This window comes from Parambassis ranga, chromosome 3 (genome assembly GCF_900634625.1).
Source record: "Parambassis ranga chromosome 3, fParRan2.1, whole genome shotgun sequence".
Lineage (NCBI taxonomy): Eukaryota > Metazoa > Chordata > Actinopteri > Ambassidae > Parambassis > Parambassis ranga.
Genome location: NC_041024.1, coordinates 161,850 through 182,222, shown reverse-complemented (window position 1 = coordinate 182,222; position 20,373 = coordinate 161,850). Strand labels below are relative to the sequence as shown.

Genomic DNA, 20,373 nt, shown 5'->3' with positions numbered 1-20,373 from the left:
GAAGTGTCCGGTGAGAGGGAGGTCTGGGTGTCCCTGCTTAGACTGCTGCCCCCGCGACCCGGCCCCGGATAAGCGGTTGAAGATGGATGGATTTACTGATGTCTTTCTCCTAAAGGTTTCTTTTAAATGTTAGACACTTAAGACACATTTATCATGATAAACACATATGTTTGTGTTTACTGACCCAGAGGTCATTGAACCAGAATCAGACTTTCTAGATCAGAACATAAAGAGGCTGCACTGTGACAGAACAACAGTAATCCTGTTTATAATCTGAATCAGTTTTTATTTTGTTAAACGTTTATTTTAATCCTGCAGTCAAATCATTTCACATAAATTGCAGCCATCACATAATCAGGTGAACGTGTCGGTCGCGACCGAAGCGTCTGTTCGAACAGGACCGAGCTGTTTGAGCTGCACATGATTGGTCAACTGTGTCTGCACCGAGCAGGAGGAGGGGGGGGGGGGTACGGAAACAACACACACACACTCAAATGAGCAAAGGAAATGAGACAACAGCCGCACAGAGACAGCACGATGGAAAGGTGAGGACATGAGCAGGACTCACATCAAACAGGCCAGTTCACCTGCACCATCCTGTGTGATCCTGCATCTCTGTTGTTGCAGCGAACAAATAGTTAAAGTTTATACGTAATCCAGGCTACATGCAGTCAGACGTCGGAGCTTTCGGTCAAATTAAGTTCTGCTCTAAAATGTATCTTTGAAGCCTTCTGTTGAGTAAATGAAGCCATAGAAATAATACAGTTGATATCATGTATGTTTTGTACACTAGTTATTTACTTAATAAGTTTACATTAGTTTAACCCTTTGTGAAATAAATAACATCTGAGGAGCCACGTGGGAGCCAAAAGAACCGGCTCTGTTTAGTGAGCCGATCCATAAGACTGTGTTGGACACAGGTTAAATGTGTCCTCTGTGTGTTGGACACAGGTTAAATGTGTCCTCTGTGTGTTGGACACAGGTTAAATGTGTCCTCTGTGTGTTGGACACAGGTTAAATGTGTCCTCTGTGTAATGGACACAGTTTAAATGTGTCCTCTGTGTGTTTATAGTAGATTTACCTTCAATCATCATTTGTTAAATCTGCATCCATTAAAGAGCACCGCCCTTCGTCCTGTGTAGCGTCCACTAATCCTGATTACACACAAGGGGAGAGGACGGGGTCTATGTCTGACACATCCCACCAAGAGATGCCTGAACGCTGCAGAGACTGAGCACCTGGATAACAACAGTACACTGAGGAGACAGGAGACAGCAGGTAGAGGAGACCAGAAGCAGAAGGCAGAGGAAAGTGAAGACACAGAGACATATGGGACCAGAGACAGAGAAAAACTGAGAAGCCAAAAAGGAGACTGGAGACAGAAGAGACAGAGGAGATAAGACGATGCAATTGGAGGACAGCTGAACGGAGTCATCATGGACAGCAGAGGAAGGAGAGGGACTGACGGATCATTCAAACGCTCGTCCATCAAACGCAGCGCGTCCTCTGGATCACAGAAGGTAAGACAGAGACCTGAGAAGGCACAGCTTCATCTAAGACCTGTGTCTGTCTCTGTGTCTCCGTACGTCCTAATGTGACAGATGAAGGTGGTGAAACAGATGTAGAGGACAGAGCAAAGTTAAAGTGATCTTATTTATTTTATTGTAATGTGTGATGTCTCTCTGTCCTGTCTACCTCTTCCTCTTCTCTTCTACCTGGCCGGTCTTCAGCAGCAGGGTCCCCCTTTATGAGCCGGGTCCTCTAAGGTTTCCTGCTGTGAAAGGGGGGTTCAGGCTCTGGGTCTCTGTGAAATCCTTGAAACAATTCAGAGAATACTGAACTAAACAATGATGTAGGGTGATCCTGAGTGTCCAGAAAGGCAGCAACAGATAACATGATTGATTGATTGATTGATTGATTGGTGCTCAGACATCAGCTCCGTCTACCTCAGATCATATGAACTGATCAGGGCTAATTGTCTTCATGTAGTTTCTCAGCACACCTGTCAATAAAGTGTTCTGTACAGGTCAGGAGTCAAAAACACACTCAAGTACAGTTTGTAGTAAAAACTCGTTCCTATGTGTGACAGTTTGATTTCTCAAACCTTGACCCGCTGGTCCAAAGCTGCACTGCTTGTGTCTGTACAAAAGAAAACAGCTCATTATGCAAACAAGTGGTTCCTCTGAACAGCATTAATCTCATTTAAACCATGATAATCCAAATCCTGCTGCCCTCACTCACACGCTGCGCTCGCTGCTGCTGAGTCCGCTCTTTATTTAATCAGTCTCACTTTCATTCAAAGGTTCATTTACACAACACACAATACGATACACATTCATGATATAGTGTGAACTATGAACTGAGAACTCGAACATCCAACTTTACAAAGTCCCGAGTGTTGCTGAAGTAAATTGAAGTACAGTCAGAGTGCAGCAATATGAGCAGCGGTGGTCAGCAGTCAAATTAACAGATGTGGTGAGGAGACATTCAGATTGGTGGAAACCTGAGATTTTACCTTTAATCATTGTGTCCTCTGTGTGTTGGAAACAGGTTAAATGTGTCCTCTGTGTGTTGGACACAGTTTAAATATGTCCTCTGTGTGTTGGAAACAGGTCCTCTGTGTGTTGGACACAGGTTAAATATGTCCTCTGTGTGTTGGACACAGGTTAAATGTGTCCTCTGTGTGTTAGACACAGGTTAAATGTGTGTTGGACACAGGTTAAATGTGTCCTCTGTGTGTTAGACACAGGTTAAATGTGTGTTGGACACAGGTTAAATGTGTCCTCTGTGTGTTAGACACAGGTTAAATGTGTGTTGGACACAGGTTAAATGTGTCCTCTGTGTGTTGGACACAGGTTAAATGTGTCCTCTGTGTGTTGGACACAGGTTAAATGTGTCCTCTGTGTGTTGAACACAGGTTAAATGTGTCCTCTGTGTGTTGAACACAGGTTAAATGTGTCCTCTGTGTGTTGGACACAGGTTAAATGTGTCCTCTGTGTGTAGTGACTTAGTATAACGTGTAAATCCAGATGTGGTCGACTGAATCCCGGTTCAGTTTTTGAACTGGTGTTGAACAGGATTCATCTCCACTTTCAACTGAAGTTAACTTTGGTAAACTCAATGCAAACTGCTGGGCCCGGGCTGTTGGTCTGCAGTGAAGGCTTCTGGGTCCAGAGGGACCCCGTGGCTGCTACAGATGGGTGGAGGGAGGACTGATTGTGGTTCGGCAGTTTTTGGCTGAGTTTTGCAGATTTCTTAAGCGATGGATGAAAATGCTCTTGTGTTGCAGCCAGATGGGTCATGAGACTCCCAGAAGGATTACCTCAGACAGGAGTCATGAGACTGGCTCCAACAAAGAGGCCTGCTGCCTCACATGCTTGTCACATGAACCCACTAAGCTGCATAAAATCAACTCTTTTCTTATCTGCTGAGCTGCAAACCCACCGCAGCCTCAGACACCTGGTCCTCATAGAGCCGCTCCGGTCTGAAAGACGCCCCAGAATCTGATCTGCTGGGTTGGAGCTGTTCCCTCGGAGCTGCTGGATCATCAGATCAGCTTCAGTCTAGGGCGGGATCTTTGGACCTTCAGGTAGACACGAGAAGTGCTGATGGCGCTGCAGCGGCTTTCTGATCCTTCTTCATCTGAGCTGATGCATCGTGGAGGTTTGGCTGAGAGCTTCTCTATTGGACATCCAGAATGTGAAAACTGTGACGAGGACTAAACTGCAGAAATGATGACTTGTTTATTTATTTTAAAAAGGCTTTTCCTTCTTTGTTAGGGGGCTGAGCTCAGTCTGACAGGAAGGTCATGGCTTTATTTCATGCTCTCTGCTCAGGATACACATTTGTAAGGTTGCGGTGCTGTCGGTGCATCTTTGTTTTTTCTCAGCAGCCTGATCAGGTTTTCCATGATTCAACCTTTTCAAGAGCTGACAGGAGGATGATGATGATGATGATGAAGGAGCCTCACCATTCATGTAAAAAAGACAATAACACTGAGGCTCGTGCCGTTCAGACGTTAATCCTCCATCATCCAGAGTGCAGGAATTTCACAAAGTGCAGACGCACAATAACACACAATAACACACAGTCATTAGTGCAGCATGGATTTGAACACACACAGGAAACGGAGATTTAAAGGGCAGTTCTGTGTGTTTTTATGTGCTGCAGTAGGATTAGGGTGGAGGATAAGAGGATTTGGTGCATAAAGAAATGGAAAGCTCCGCTGTCCCAGTAATTAGCCAGGCCCATTCAGGCATGAGAAGTTTGAGGCTTCCAGCTGTTCCACGCTGAGCTGCAGCTAAATGTGAACAACAAAACATTGGAACATATGATTCATTCTTTACTGTGGAGTGTCACTTTTTATTTTACTGCTTTTCTTTCTGCACCACCTGTTTCTGTTTGTCCACCCCTCAGTAGCTTTTTCACTTTTTCTTTCTACTGAATTCCTGTTGTTTCACTTCCTGCTGCTCTGTAACTTCCCTCTAAAGGATGAAGACATGTTTTAGTTAAATGTGTCAGATGAATATTAAACCTCAAAGGAAATAGGAACATCTTTGGTATTCTGCTGATAAAAACGACCAGCAGCATGTGAAGTGTGTTCTTGTGTATTTCAGGTCCACAGAGCATGGGTCGAGAGAACCTTCCAGAGGAGAGAGTGTATCCAGATTATTCCTGGGAAAGACGCCACCAGGTACAGACACAGCGTTACCTGTTCAGTCTGTGGTTAACCTTAAAGAGCAGTAGTTGTTTTTTGCTAAATTAAAAGACATTAGCTCCCCGTCTTCTTCAGATCATGTGACCTGATCAGAGCTAATTGTCTTCATGTAATGAAGTAATGTAATGTTTTTTTTGTTTTTTATTAAATACTTTAATAATCCCAGTGGGAAATTGCTTAAGGCTGCTGCCAAGCAGTGTCATACAATGACCAGCAAGGAGCGCCACACCAGTAAGTACAGTAAGACTAGGGAGGAGTTGGGATCGAACCACCAACCTTCCAGTTATTGGACTACCCTATGCATGTCATACTTTACTTAAAGAAGGCACTTCATGTTTAGAGGGCCAAAGGTTTTCTTCTATGTCTGCTGACAGTCTATCACACGGGGAGTGCTGTTGCCATGGAAACAGATTTGTTTTCTTTCACTTGTTCAGGAATTAATTCAGCAGCTCTGCCCTGCTTCTGATTGTTTTTAGGTGCAGCTGTGGACAGCTGGTGACGCAGCACACCACCATTCCTCCGGGGGCCAAAGAAGAAGGAGCCCCACTGGTTCAACTGGAGGTCCAACCTGCAGAGAGATGGAATCCCCTCAAACACACCCAGATGTCCCCCACTGACGCCTATGGGGTCTTGGAGTTCCAGGGAGGAGGACATGTCAATAAGGCCATGGTACAGAGGAAACAGCTGCTTTTAGAGGTTCATAAAAGAGGTCTTCAGCACTAATTCTTCCTTCTTTTCCTGTAGTACATCAGGGTCTCCTACGACTCCAAACCAGATTCCCTGCTTCACCTGATGGTGAAGGACTGGCAGTTGGAGCTTCCCACACTGCTCATCTCTGTCCATGGAGGCCTCCAGAATTTTGACCTACCTCCCAAACTGAAGCAGGTCTTTGGGAAAGGACTGATCAAAGCTGCCGTCACCACTGGGGCTTGGATCTTCACAGGAGGAGTCAGTACAGGTAGTGCACTCTTTCCTCCTCCTTCATCACAAATTTGTAGGGTGTGCTATGGTCCTTACCTCGTCTCTGCTGTTTCAGGAGTGATCCGCCATGTTGGAGATGCACTCAAAGACCATTCATCAAAGTCCAGAGGGAAAGTCTGTGCAATTGGCATCGCACCTTGGGGGATCGTTGAGAACAAAGAAGATCTGATTGGGAAAGATGTAAGACTAACCAGATTAAAGGGATCACATAACATTTGTCCTTCTAAAAAAAGATAAACCAGTCAGCCTGCTCGACATGCAGAACTCTTTAGAGAGAAACTTTCCCAAAATCAAACTCACCTGTGACTTTGAGCACGGACTTTCTCCTCCTACCTCTGACTGGACCAATCAAAATGCTGTGTTTCAGGTGACCCGGCCATATCAAACCATGTCCAACCCACTTAGCAAACTCTCGGTCCTGAACAGCAGCCATTCCCACTTCATTCTGGCTGATAATGGGACCACCGGAAAGTATGGCGCTGAAGTCCGCCTCCGTCGGCAGCTAGAGAAGCACATCGCTCTGCAGAAGATCAACACACGTGAGTGACCGATCCAAAAACTAGCCAATCACTGTCAGTATTCAGACCATTCAAGGAGCAGCAGTCCATGTGACCAATCATGTGACCTGTGGGTTTCCCTTTGTCATCCTATGCCTGGACCTGTCTGTAAGGCAGGGACAGCAAAGGGAGGCTCAGCCGTCACCTCTGACTTCAACACCAGAGGAGCCAGCTAAGTCGCAGTGTGACCCAACCATAAAAAATTAAGCAACAGGACCAAAAGAACCAATAAAAAACAGCAAAAAAGATAGCAGGGTTGTCCTATAACTGGAAGGTTGGTGGTTCAATCCCAACTCCTCCCTAAGTCACTTCACCTGTGCCTGTGGCGCACCTTGCTTGTCATTGTATGACACTGCTTAGCAGGAGCCTTAAACAATTTCCCTCTGGGATTACTAAAGTATCTAAAAAAATATATCCTCAACAAGGGGAAACAAGAAGATTTTCAGCTTAGCAACCCTGGAACAATCAAAATATATCCCAGATGAAATCAGGCATGAATCCTCACCCAGAACACCTCACCCTAACCTTACAGCGCCACCTTATGAGGCTGAAGAAAGCATTGTGTAGTCAGTCATGGGGTCAAGTCATTTTTGTGCATAACCCTGAAACACAGTTACCACAAGCAGTGGCTAAAAACTGAACTTGTGTGTTAAAACCACACAGCTCTTCATAAGAATCTCAGGTCTCCTGGATGAAAGTCCAAAATGTCTTCCTTCCTCTAGCCAGGACGTTATGGTGGCGTTGGGCTGACCTCTGCATGTCAGGAGGTGTACTACCTGGCTCTCTGAAATCACAGCTACCATCCAAAGGAAGCTGAGCAAGCGTCCTTATGCACCAAGGCGGTCGTGTTGATGATTAGTATTATTTTTGTAACCGTCTGGGATCAGGGGTCAAGTTCTCAGCCTAACAGGTCCTGTATCTGCATGGTTGCCAGGTCTGGGTCAGGGAGTCCCAGTGGTGTGTCTGATCCTGGAGGGTGGTCCTAACATCATCTCTATTGTCCTGGAAAGTCTGAAGGAGGATCCCCCTGTCCCAGTTGTGGTCTGCGATGGCAGCGGTCGAGCCTCTGACATCATCTCATTTGCTCACAGATACTGCGAGGAGGACGGGTGAGACACGTCTCAGTTAGACATGTTTTTGATGCTGTCAGTGTTTGTGGTGTCAGCTCCAGTCTTTGAGCAGACTGAAATGATAAATGGTCTGTATTTCTATAGATATAACTGGCCTGTTCTCTGTAAATGTGTCACTGTGCCTCTGACTGTCTCTATGACTTTGGTCAGCATCCAGTTTGTCTTCCACAGACTGGTGAGTGACAGCGTCAAAGACCAGCTGCTTGTTACCATCCAGAAGACCTTCAACTATAGCCGCAGCCAGGCGCTGCAGATCTTTCTTATGGTGATGGAGTGCATGAAGAAGAAAACTCTGGTAGGCCTGACAGGAAGTGATCCCGTTTTCACGTCAATAAACATGTTCATTGATAAGTGGCCCTGTCACCTGTGTGCTCAGCTTTGCCTCATCATTTTACGTTCATCCTTACAATGTTTGCTGAGTCAGAAGGAAGATGTTTCATTCTCATTGTTTTCATCTCATGATCTAGTTTGTTATTATATATATATTATATATAGTTTATTTTGTATATTATTAGTATTTATTGTGGCTTTTGTCTGGTTCTCTGATGTTTGTCTTTTTATTGTTGGTGAGGCACAATATTGAATTTATGCTGTTTTGATATACTGATACTGCTCAGCTCTTTCTGACTAAAAATTGTTTCCCTGAATGAACACGCAGCCTTTCCTGTAGAGTCATTATCACACTGCAAGCATACTGTACGTCATCATGTGATGTAATGATGTCATATTTGATGTGTGCACTGGGAACCTCGTGAGCCACTATTATTATTTTTCTTAATTTTATCATGTACATTAGATCACAGTTTCTTTTGAATGATTTCCTCTGTAGACTAGTCAGCTGTATTCAGCTTGTGTAAATGAAATGGTACGGTACCACCTGTTGTATGGGTTGGACATGGGGGAGGACATCCTTCCATATGTCTCCGTATCACTGCAGATTATCTGTCATATCAGGCTTGGGTTGAGCACACAGAAAGGAACCTGCTCACTGTGACATTAACATAATGATGAAGGTTTGACCTTTGACCCAAAACCGCAGCACTTAATGGAGATTGTTCTCTGACCATCCACCGTTTATTTAATCCTACAATCCTCGGTTCTTCCAGAGAACAGCTGTGGCAGCAGACTGCCTATAAATTTAAATAAAAAATGTGAACATCAATTCACTTAAACCAATCTATCATTGGATTGAAACGGGTTCAAGTGTTTCTGCACTAAACTGAAACAAATGAACTGTCAGAGCTCAGTTCTGACTTCACGGGCAGGAAAAAGGTGAGTTCCGTTTCAGAGGGAATTAACTCCATAAGTTAGAGCAGAGGAACTGACAGAGAGATGGAGCAGGATGGATGGAGATGGACCCCCTGTATATAATTGGGTTTTGTATTAAACTGGGCCAACTGCCATAAACATATATGGTTATTGTGCCTTACACTTATCAATCAAATAACAACACAGGTTCAGATGTTTATGTCTTTATTTTAAACGTGTGCAAGGTGCAGTGAGTAGGGTGAACATGCCACTGCCAGTTATAAACACGGTATAACATGGATGGTCAAAGGTTTATTTAAACACATTTAACTTTGTGGAAAAAATGTTTCCACAAAAAATCACGACCTGTGTAGTACGTCTGCTGTTCCTCTGAATGAGAGAACAGACACTGTCTCTTTGTTCATAAAGAAAATCAATTGCAATTAGTAATGTGTCTTTTACAATAAACCCAGAGCCTGTCACTGAGCAAGCAGTGTCAGGAAAACTCCCCTTTAACAGGAAGCTAGAAACAGAAAAAACAGAACAGCAGCAAACATCATACATGGACAGAAACAAACCATGTCACACAGTAATGCTGTGGCAACCTGAAAAAGTGTTGTATTAACTAATTATAACTTTTAGTACGTAGTAGCAGCATAAGTTGGATAAGTGCACTCATATTCTAAAGATCTGAGGCCAAGAACCAGAACCAACCAAACCATCTGAAAGATGTCTGAACCAATGAATCAGAATTTAAGCACTGTCACACTGTTTATACACTCGAACACATGTGTAGGTCAGAGTGGTTGTTTTTTGTAGATTGCTGTATTGTTTGTTGGCTTGTTTGTAGATCACAGTGTTCCGGATGGGCTCAGAGGGGCAGCAGGACATTGAGATGTCCATCCTCACAGCTCTCCTAAAAGGTAAAATTAAAATTCTTTATTCTTATTATACAAGCATACAATGAAAGTGTACACTCATACACTTATTACTAATGTGGGCAGTTAATAAATCGGTAGATCTGTATATGCGTAGTGGTGTCCTGTGTTTCCTGTTTTATTGTGAAAGTGGCGTCTTTCTGCCCTGACCTTTGCCTCGGCCCTGGGTGGTTTCCAGTGTGGACTCTGGAGGGTCATTGGTTCCGCCCCCCCCAGTTGAGCCCCTTGGCGCCTTTTGTCGGTTATAGTTCTGTGATCCTATGATCTGTTTTCTGTTAAATTCTCGGTGTGTCTGATTGTTTTTGATATAATTGTATTTCATTTGTTGATGTGTAGTAGTGAATGGACATCTTGTGTCTTCCTAAATTATCAGTGGTGACTTCTTCTGGTGATTTTTGGTTGGACAGCCTCTGTACATCCTCCCTGTTGGTGATCAGCTTCACTACTGTTGTGTCGTCCCCAAACTTATTTGTGGTGGTGGCGTCATTGAGTAGAATACAGTCACAGGTGTGTCCTGTATTCCTGGAACAGACGCCATCACCGTTATTGATTGGTTTCTATTGTTGTTTATGATTTAGGCACAAATGCGTCGGCGTCTGATCAGCTGAGTTTGGCTCTGGCCTGGAACAGAGTGGACATTGCTCGAAGTCAGATCTTTGTCTACGGACACCACTGGCCTGTGAGTTTAGAATCCATCAATCAATTTAATAATCTGTTAGTCAGTGATCCTGGACTAGGTGGTTGCATCACTCTGATATGCACATCACAGCTTTTGTTGGTGTCTCTCTGTTCAGCCGGTGAGCTCCTCACCCAGTGATCGTCCTAAAAGTCCAACAGCTCAGCGACCAGCAGGGTCAGGAGGTGGAGCTAAAGGTAAAGCCCGGGGGAAGAAGGGGAAAGGGGGAAAAAACAAACCAGAGCCACCTGAAGAGACAGATCCCCGCAAACTGGAGCTGCTGATCTGGGTAAGAACCCCTGGGACCAGACCATGACATGTAGTATGATTTTTGACCACCACTACAAGAACCGCTGATAATGATGATGATAATAGTGATGATGATGACACAGATCTTGGTGTTGGACAGGTGAACTCTCTGGAACAGGCCATGATGGACGCTCTGGTGTTGGACAGGGTGGACTTTGTCAAGCTGCTGCTTGAGAATGGTGTCAACATCCATCACTTCCTCACAATCCCCCGTCTGGAAGAGCTCTACAACACGGTGAGGCCTAGAACCATTTACCATTTTGGTGCTACGTTAAGTTACAGGTCCTGCCTCCATCCCAGTGTCTGATAGATAAAATCCAAATTATCTGCTTCATATATCATTTGTCTGGATGATTTCTATGGACTGAATCTCCAGTTATCAGGGAACAGTGAACAAGAAAAGTCATCCAGGATCCAAATATAGTGCTGCTGGACACTTTGTGAACCCTGTAGAATTTTCTATATTTCATAAATATGACCCAAAAAATCAGCTAATTCTTACACTAAATTCTGAAAGAAAAAGAAAACCCAATCAAACTAACAAACATTTCACTTTGTCAGTTTTCTGTTATTCTGATTGATTCTCACAGCTGCAGTCATTTTGACTAATTATTTCTGAAGCCATGTCCAGAATCAGCCTGACCTGCCATCAATGATAACACAGAGCTTTTCCCATTTTTATTGCTGTGGATGAGGAAACAGGAGGACACTGTCTTTGGCAGCTCCACCTCTGGTGGTGCTGCTCAGTTTTGTGTGTTCTGAACTCATGGCCTTGTGCAGCAGCATACATTGCATTTGATTTGATACAAGTCTGTTGTGCAGGTTATGAAACAAAAGCTCTGTGCTTTAAAATCTATATTCTCACTGACATCTGTGGCTTATCATCCATCAGCACTCCATCTAATGTTATATCACTGCTCTTGTCTTTAATCTTAATCTGATTCAATGACATAAAAAGCTCTTAAAACAACATTATTGTCAGATTACTGAGCAGCTCTCTGCTGCCTCATCACGACCACTGGTCACACAATCAATCTGTCCCTTGGTCAGTAAAACCCTGTTAACCAGACTTGGAAGCTCTTTCAGTCTTCCTCACTTTGTCTTTGTGGTTTGTTTCTGCAGAAGTTGGGACCAGCCAACACGCTGCACTTTGTGGTCCGAGATGTCAAAAAGGTGAGTGCTGGGTTTGCAGGTAGCAAACATCTACCCTCACACTGTGTCATGTTATTCTATTCTATTCTATTCTATTCAGTTTTATTTATATAGAGCATTTTACAATCAGAAATTGTCTCAAAGCGCTTCACAGAATCTCAGAGTGTGAGACCCAGAACCCGAACCCCCCTAAGACGTAGAGAAGATTGAAGCAAGGCGTCTGGACTTGTAGAGTTTTCTAGAAGACGTTTCGCTGCTCATCCAAGCAGCTTCATCAGTTCTAACTGTATAAACCATGTTTCCCCACCAAACAGTTAGAACTGATGAAGCTGCTTGGATGAGCAGCGAAAACGTCTTCTAGAAAACTCTACAAGTCACGCCTTGCTTCAATCTTCTCTACGTATGATGACCTGGATGACTGAGAATCTTCATCAACAAAACCCCCCTAAGAGCACTGTGGCAAGGAAACACTCCCTTTAAGAGGAAGAAACCTTGAGCAGGACCTCAACTTAAGGGAGAACCAGTCCTGCTGCCAGTCGGCCGGGTAGAGGAGGAGAAGAGGGAGACAGGACAGAGAGGATGAAGGAGAGAGAGGAGAAGAATAGGGAGACAGGACAGAGAGGATGAAGGAGAGAGAGAGGAGAAGAGGAAGACAGGACAGAGAGGATGAAGGAGAGAGAGAGGAGAAGAAGAGGGAGACAGGACAGAGAGGATGAAGGAGAGAGAGAGGAGAAGAAGAGGGAGACAGGACAGAGAGGATGAAGGGGAGAGAGAGGAGAAGAAGAGGGAGACAGGACAGAGAGGATGAAGGAGAGAGAGAGGAGAAGAAGAAGGAGACAGGACAGAGAGGATGAAGGAGAGAGAGAGGAGAAGAAGAAGGAGACAGGACAGAGAGGATGAAGGAGAGAGAGGAGAAGAAGAGGGAGACAGGACAGAGAGGATGAAGGAGAGAGAGAGAGGAGAAGAATAGGGAGACAGGACAGAGAGGATGAAGGAGAGAGAGAGGAGAAGAAGAAGGAGACAGGACAGAGAGGATGAAGGAGAGAGAGGAGAAGAAGAGGGAGACAGGACAGAGAGGATGAAGGAGAGAGAGAGGAGAAGAGGGAGACAGGACAGAGAGGATGAAGGAGAGAGAGAGGAGAAGAAGAGGGAGACAGGACAGAGAGGATGAAGGAGAGAGAGAGGAGAAGAAGAGGGAGACAGGACAGAGAGGATGAAGGAGAGAGAGGAGAAGAAGAGGGAGACAGGACAGAGACGTCTGGGTCCAGTGAAGGTTTTTTAAGTATCGGAATGATCACAGCAGTTTTAAAAGCCTGAGGTACATATCCTGTTTCCAGAGACAGGTTGATCTGTCCTAATATAGAGTCTCCGATCAGAGGAATAGCATCCTTTGGATGGTGATTGGAGCTTTGTACAGTCTGTCAGACAGGACCAAACATTTCAGCCTTACAGCAGGAAAATCCAGCAGCTCCAAGAAAATAAACTGATGTGTGTTTCAGGGGAATCTTCCTCCAGATTACCAGATCACTCTGATTGATATTGGTTTGGTGCTGGAGTTCCTGATGGGTGGAGCGTACCGCTGCAACTACACCAGGAAGAGCTTCAGGACACTGTACAACAACCTGTATGGCCTCAAGAGAGTGAGTAAAGAGTGAGAAGTAAATGCACTGTGGTTTAATAGAAAATACAATCTGGAAGTTTGTGATGCACTAACTGGTCTTGTGGTCCTGTGTCTCACAGCCCAAAGCTCTGAAGCTTCTTGGCATGGAGGTAGGTATGGATTACTGTTTTGAAAGTGCAGGCGATGTGTTCTTAGAGGAAGACTTGCCAACGTGTTCTGGTGTGGTTTCTGCAGGACGATGAGCCTCGCCCAAAAGGGAAGGGAAAGAAGAACAAGAAGAAGGAAGAAGAGGTGGACATCGACGTGGACGATCCAGAAGTCAGCAGGTTCCAGTACCCCTTCCATGAGCTGATGGTGTGGGCAGTGCTAATGAAGCGCCAGAAAATGGCACTGTTCCTGTGGCAGCGTGGGGAGGAAGCCATGGCCAAGGCTCTTGTGGCCTGTAAACTGTACAAGGCCATGGCCCACGAATCATCCCAGAGTGAGCTGGTGGATGACATCTACCAGGATCTGGAGAATAACTCCAAGTGAGTCCAACACAAAAAAGGACCTGTCCAGGACACCTGGACCTGAGGTTCTCTTCAGGTTCCTGATGGGCAGTGGGCTCTGTTGAGGTTGTCTTTGTGTTCTGTCTGGCTCTTCTCTTTGGCTTCTCTTGTGAAGATTAGGCTTTGTTCATTCAGTTCTGCCTCACGCTCTGTTAAAATGTGTTTATTAGTTTTTGATGCTGTCACATTAAAGTGTCAATTTTGAGCACACTGTAAGGATTGTGAGGTTTTCTAGCTTGAACATGGTGGCCTGATGGGGTGGTCTTGTGTCTGTATGCAGGGAGTTTGGTCAGCTGGCCTATGAGCTGTTGGATCAATCATACAAACATGATGAGCAGGTGGCTATGAAGCTGCTGACATATGAATTGAAGAACTGGAGCAACTCCACCTGTCTAAAGCTGGCTGTTGCTGCCAAACACAGAGACTTCATTGCCCACACCTGCAGCCAGATGCTGCTGACCGACATGTGGATGGGCTGTCTGAGGATGGCCAAAAGCAACAGTCTGAAGGTATCAACAGCCCTGAGCCTCTGACCCAACAGGTCACATATGGACATGCTGATTGCTTATTAAACCCTTCTCGTGTCCTGCTGTGCCTGTCTCCAGGTGATTTTAGGCATCATTTTTCCACCTGCCATTCTGTTGCTGGACTTTCGGCTTGGAGATGAAGCTTCACTTCATTCGTCCAAAGAGAGCAACACTGGAAAAACTAAAGACGATGACAAATCAAACAAAGTATGACAACAATCTGAGCAGCATAAGCACTGTTTTGGTATCAGGTATCAGTTTCAAGTTTCAAATTGTCAATTTGTTCCAGGATGGTGCTTCTAACATCGAGACTACTTCAAAGAAAGGTGATGAAGAAGAAAACCAGAAGAACCACCACACCAGGATTCCCATCGGGAGGAAGATCTACGAGTTCTACAATGCACCCTTCACCAAGTTCTGGTTCAACACAGTAAGTCAAGAGAGCAATACATTAATATCTTAAAACTGTTTTAAAGTTAACAAAGGGTGTTTGTATTCTGAGTCCTGATCAGAACATGGACTGTGGTTTGTGTCAGATCTCGTACCTGGTGTACCTGATGTTATATAACTACATCATCCTGGTGAAGATGGAGCGGTGGCCATCTCTGCAGGAGTGGATTGTCATCTCCTACATCATCACTCTGGGACTGGAGAAAGTCAGACAGGTATATAGAATGGCAGACTTTCAAAATAAAATTCTATAGTCACAGATGAACCTGCTCACCTTCCTGGACTGAATTGATATTACAGGCATATTTAAAACTCCGATATTCGCTTCATCCATCCCCTGGTTGTCAAATGAGAAGTCCTGGAAAACTTGTTGTTCATCATAATGCTGCTTTTATTGTCCAGCAACCTGCAGATGATAGTAACACTTAAGTTCACTCTTTAACCATTAGACATGATTTTGACTGCTGTATTCTAAACATCATTATTTTTATAATAAGAAGAATTCCATGTGTGCCATGAATCCTGGCACAGACCATGAAGACTCTGCCTGATGCATCCTTGGCATTTGAAGTAACATTTGAAATGGGACTGCCTTGTCCCATTGCTCAAAGGTTGCAGGCCCTGAACTGATTTAGATTTTTAGCTACTGACCCTTTAAAAATGGCAGAAAACATGGATTGACCTCAGCACTGAGACCAGGTTCCCAGTGGTATAAAGAATAAATGTAAAGGCCAGTGTGTATGCACTTTGATAGATCCTGATGTCCGAGCCAGGGAAGCTGAAGCAGAAGATCAACGTCTGGTTGGAGGACTACTGGAATATCACAGACCTGGTGGCCATCTCAGTCTTCCTGCTGGGCCTCCTGCTGCGGCTGCAGAATGAGCCATACATGGGCTATGGACGCGTCATTTACTGTGTCGACATCATCTTCTGGTACATTCGAGTCCTCGACATCTTTGGAGTCAACAAGTACCTGGGCCCCTACGTCATGATGATTGGAAAGATGGTAGGAAAACATGCAGTCACTCAGTTTGCAATGCTACATCACTGCATTCAGCTTCATGCTATCAGAGGTGCATGTGTTAATTACTGTTTATGTTTAAATTATTCATTACATGTGTCTCCAGATGATTGACATGTTGTACTTCGTGGTCATCATGCTGGTGGTGTTGATGAGTTTTGGTGTAGCTCGACAGGCCATCCTCCACCCGGACGAAGAGCCCACATGGCGTCTGGCCCGGAACATCTTCTATATGCCGTACTGGATGATCTACGGAGAGGTGTTTGCAGACTCCATAGACCGTAAGACTAGAGTCCATAGTAAGACACCTGTTGGTCCTTACCCTGCCCTCACCATCTACACTGTGTGACACCTGCAGGCCCTCATCCTGTTCTCACCCTGTCCTCAACTTCCACCTGGTAATCCTCACCATCCATGCTGTGAGACATGCTGTCCCTCATCCTGTCCTCACCCTCCACAGACCAGCTGACCTTTCAGACACTCAGTAGATGTTCTTATTTTATTTGTATTCATGTGCATCCAGAATTTCTTCACCTAGAATTATACACACAAAAACTAAATATTCTTTTATTTTATGTTGTTAGTCAAGACTTTTGTTAAACATGATTTTCTTCAGTGTTCATCACTCTTGATGATGATTGCTCGATTGTTTTCTGTCCCTCTTTATTGTCCTCTGCTAATGGACAGTTTATGCAATGGAGATCAACCGTGAGTATCCCGACACAGTGATGTCATTGTACTGGTCCAACAGAAGCACAGATGCTTTACTGAACATGTTTGTTTATCAGCTCCATGTGGAGACAATTTGTATGATGAGGATGGGAAGAAGCTCCCTCCCTGTATCCCTGGAGCCTGGCTCACCCCTGCCATCATGGCCTGTTACCTGCTGGTGGCGAACATCCTGCTGGTCAACCTGCTCATTGCTGTCTTCAAGTCAGTACAGTCATAGAATCCACAGATCCTTTCCAGCGCTGAGTTGCCCCAATGAAAGCTCCCTCCTCTTCCTTCACAGCAACACCTTCTTCGAGGTGAAGTCCATCTCTAACCAAGTGTGGAAGTTCCAACGATACCAGCTGATCATGACCTTCCATGACCGCCCCATCCTGCCCCCTCCGCTCATCATCTTCCCTCATGTCTACATCATCCTGAAGAGGCTGTGCTGCCGCTGCAGACGAAGGCCAGAGGGAGAACGTGACGAGGAGAGAGGCCTTCGTAAGTTCACCAAAGTGTAGCATCCAGTTCAGTCTTTTAGCCAGAGAACAGCCATATGTGTGTGTGCTGAGTGTAATCTTTGTGTTTCATCAGAACTGGTCCTTAACACAGAGGAGCTGAAAACTCTGCATGAGTTTGAGGCACAGTGTGTGGAGGAATACTTTAGAGAGAAAGAGGACGAGAAGCAGTCGTCCAACAACGAACGAATAAAAGTCACATCCGAGAGGTCAGGACACACATGTTCATCAAGCTAACACTCAGACAAAACGGTGTAATAAAAACACTAAATGCTGGGTTCTTTTACTGGTGCAAGAGTAGGACAACAAAAGTGGGTGTAGAATCCTGATGTTAAGACTCTGCCACGTGTTTCAGGGTGGAAAACATGTTCATGCGTCTCGAGGAGGTGAATGAGAGGGAGCACTCGATGAAGGCGTCCCTGCAGACAGTGGACCTTCGCCTGGCTCAGCTGGAGGAGTTCTCAGGCCGGATGATGAATGCTCTGGAGAAGCTGGCGGGCATTGACCGGGCCGAGCTTGTCCGCACACGCTCCAGAGGGTCGTCGGTGTGCGAGTCTACTCTGCTGCGGCACGGCAGCATCAACAGTACTGATGGGTACAGCCTGTACCGGTACCAGCTGGACCACGATGACAGAATGTCTATCGGAGACACTGAGGGAACTGACAAGAAAGTCCAGCTGAGTCCAGAGAAACATGGTGGGAATGTCGAGGGAGAAAACGCAGCAGGTACAACAGCTACTGTGCTGTGGTGTGTGTATCAGTATATATTCATACAGAATTAAAATGTGTGTTTTCAGATGATGTGAAGGAGTTTGGATCAACTCTGGAGGTTCAAGGACTGAAGGACAGGACCCAGTCTCTGTCCAATGTTGACATCCTGATCTCTCCCTGTGACTCCACCCATGTCGGTCCATTTGAGGCTGACCCACTAGACACAGACACATTAGAGAAAAGCCGACTGAAGTCGACAGCATCCTTTCCCCTGGAGAGGTCGAAGGTCACACAATATTTATCCTCTTCAAACCTCAGCAGCTCTCACTCCACCAAGACGAAGTCAATCAGCAGAGTCCTCTACAGCCCCACCCAACAGCACCAACAAGGGGCCACCACTTTGTCATTCAGCACTGCACCCATTGTGACGGTGGAGACAGGTGGAGTTGAGGAGTCTAAACAGAAAGAAGTAGATAAGTCCATGTTGACTGCTGAGGAACATGAGGCTGAGACTGTGGATGGTAACCATGGCAACAGTGAGGCGGAAGAGCTACTTGTGGGAGAGGACAGGTTGTATCCAACACTGCGCTCGAAGAGTCTCAACACCAATCCGAGGAAGACAAGGATGAAGAAGAAAGAGGAGGAAACGCTACGCTTGGCCGGCAGCGTCAAAGACTTGGTGTCAGCATTCAGCCGGGAGACTGCCAGCCCAAAGTCCAGAGAGTCTGACAGAGGCGAGCTCTGAGCTGAGGGATCACTGAAGCAACTGCAATGCTCCATACCCCTTTACCAATAATGGTTCACATCTTTATTGACCCTAAACAGTCAGAAAACAGAGACTTTTTATTCTTTAAGTTACATGTTAAGAATGCATTTATTCAAGTGTTTGTTTTAAATGTACTTAAATGTATTAAACACATTAAACCATGCGACTGTTAATACTTCACCACAGCAAACTTTTATTATAAGGGCAATAAAACACCTGGTCTGGACTCCAGAGCTCAAAATACAAACACTACTTCCTCATTTGTTTGACTCTCAGGCCCGTTACATGAGCAGCAGACAAGTCAGAGGAGTCAGACATCAGTGGGAGGAGGAGGAGCCTCTCTCTGCAGCGTCCGGTTTCTTTTGGATGACAGACGTTTTACAGGAGTGCTTCAGGCCGAACCTGGACAGGGGCGTGCTGTTACAGATGAGCTCAGTGCTTTCTGGATGTTTGAGACATCACCATATGTCTAATGTAGCATTATTTAGAATATAGTCTATGTTTTCTGTTCAGTGTTTTTTTGTTTTAACTCGCTGTTCTTGACTGTAACATTCAGCCTAAATGCCATTTCTTCCCTCTGACTCTGATCTAAGGTTTAACCCCAGATTCAAACTGAACACTAACATGGATTAAAGGGAATGAACTCTACCTCTGTGACAGCTGCTGAAAATTAAAGATCTGTCATTGTTCAGTTCTGTGTTGTCTCCATATCTGTGATGTCTGCGAGGTCTGGATTTACCTCAGCTGGTCCCCAAACGTAGCAAAACAAGAAGAACAACCTGTGAGGGGTGGTATATGTGACGGAGAACAGAAAGCTTTCAAGCAGTGACGTGAACTGTCATGTGTATGTATTTTCCTTTCCAAGGTTTTCTTTTTGTGTGGAGGGAGGAGTGAACTCTGTGGCTACAGTTCCTCCTGAAATGGATTGGACATGCATTGGACACTGATATGAGATGTGATGAACAGACTCCATTAGATGACAAGTCTCACACACACGAGATGGATGTTTGCCATCCATCCGTCCATGTCCTGAACTCGGGTGTGACGTGCCGGCCTTGGCCTGCATGTTTTGTATTTTCTCTCTCCTCCTTCCCTCCCCCTTTCTTCTAAGTTGCAGGTAGCAATCAACAGATTGGGTCCAGCTATGTAGAGGAGTGGCTGCTCTGCTGTGGAGGCATCAGGCCAATCACCTTCGGTGGCTCTCGCCCACTGCCTGTCTTTTGTCACTTGGTCTGTTTCATAGCCTCTGCGCCGTGCTGCCTAACAGTGTTGTGTTGTGGAGGGGAGACCTTGACCTGCTGGCTCTGACTGTCATGTGGCATGTCCCCTCTGGGACATAACAGGGAAGCTGTCCCAGCAATTAACAGCAGGAGGCGGGGTACACCTTGGACAGGTCCCCAGGTCCTTTTCTTGTGCTGCTTTCTGCTGGTCTTATGGTGCTACTGCTTTCTGAATTGAACACACTGTTTAAAGAAGTTTATTGTCATATACACAGTTACAAACCAAATCCCATGAATGAGACCACTTTTCATCACCTGTTTGCTTAACAACTGTTATTCTTTTCCCCTTTCATCAAGGCCCCATCGCCTGCAAATAAAGATCAATATCAGAAACCACACTGGCCTGAGCTATGCACGTTTCATCTAAATAAATTAGAATTACTCCCACAAAGTACGCTTACCATTCTCTCAATCAACTGCCAAACAAGGTCACAGAACTGGAAACTGATCACTTCCTAATGAGGTTATCTTGGGTGCAGCCCTGAAGCCGGCTCCTCCCGCTAATCGAAGCC

The 20,373-nt window shown here is 45.3% G+C and overlaps 1 protein-coding gene across 3 annotated transcripts; it reads left to right on the top strand.

Moving 5' to 3' along the window:
• The first annotated feature begins 1,436 nt into the window (after window positions 1-1,436).
• LOC114433057 (transient receptor potential cation channel subfamily M member 1-like) lies at window positions 1,437-18,649 on the top strand. Of its 3 annotated transcripts, none has more exons than XM_028401333.1 (28): window positions 1,437-1,520; window positions 4,617-4,693; window positions 5,194-5,386; window positions 5,462-5,675; window positions 5,754-5,878; window positions 6,066-6,237; window positions 7,190-7,364; window positions 7,557-7,680; window positions 9,484-9,556; window positions 10,150-10,250; window positions 10,366-10,536; window positions 10,657-10,791; window positions 11,679-11,729; window positions 13,208-13,348; window positions 13,449-13,478; window positions 13,564-13,856; window positions 14,158-14,386; window positions 14,483-14,611; window positions 14,694-14,834; window positions 14,941-15,069; window positions 15,609-15,860; window positions 15,982-16,174; window positions 16,563-16,583; window positions 16,664-16,808; window positions 16,888-17,087; window positions 17,181-17,313; window positions 17,460-17,808; window positions 17,916-18,649. In XM_028401333.1, the coding sequence occupies exons 1-28, from the start codon at window positions 1,437-1,439 to the stop codon at window positions 18,558-18,560; spliced, it is 4,725 nt and encodes a 1,574-aa protein (XP_028257134.1). In that variant the 3' UTR covers window positions 18,561-18,649. The 3 variants fall into 3 exon arrangements, with proteins under 3 accessions (XP_028257134.1, XP_028257133.1, XP_028257135.1); XM_028401332.1 differs by having other exon boundaries at window positions 17,460-17,823; XM_028401334.1 differs by lacking the exons at window positions 1,437-1,520; window positions 4,617-4,693 and having other exon boundaries at window positions 5,240-5,386; window positions 15,982-16,156.
• Window positions 18,650-20,373: the final 1,724 nt, after the last annotated feature.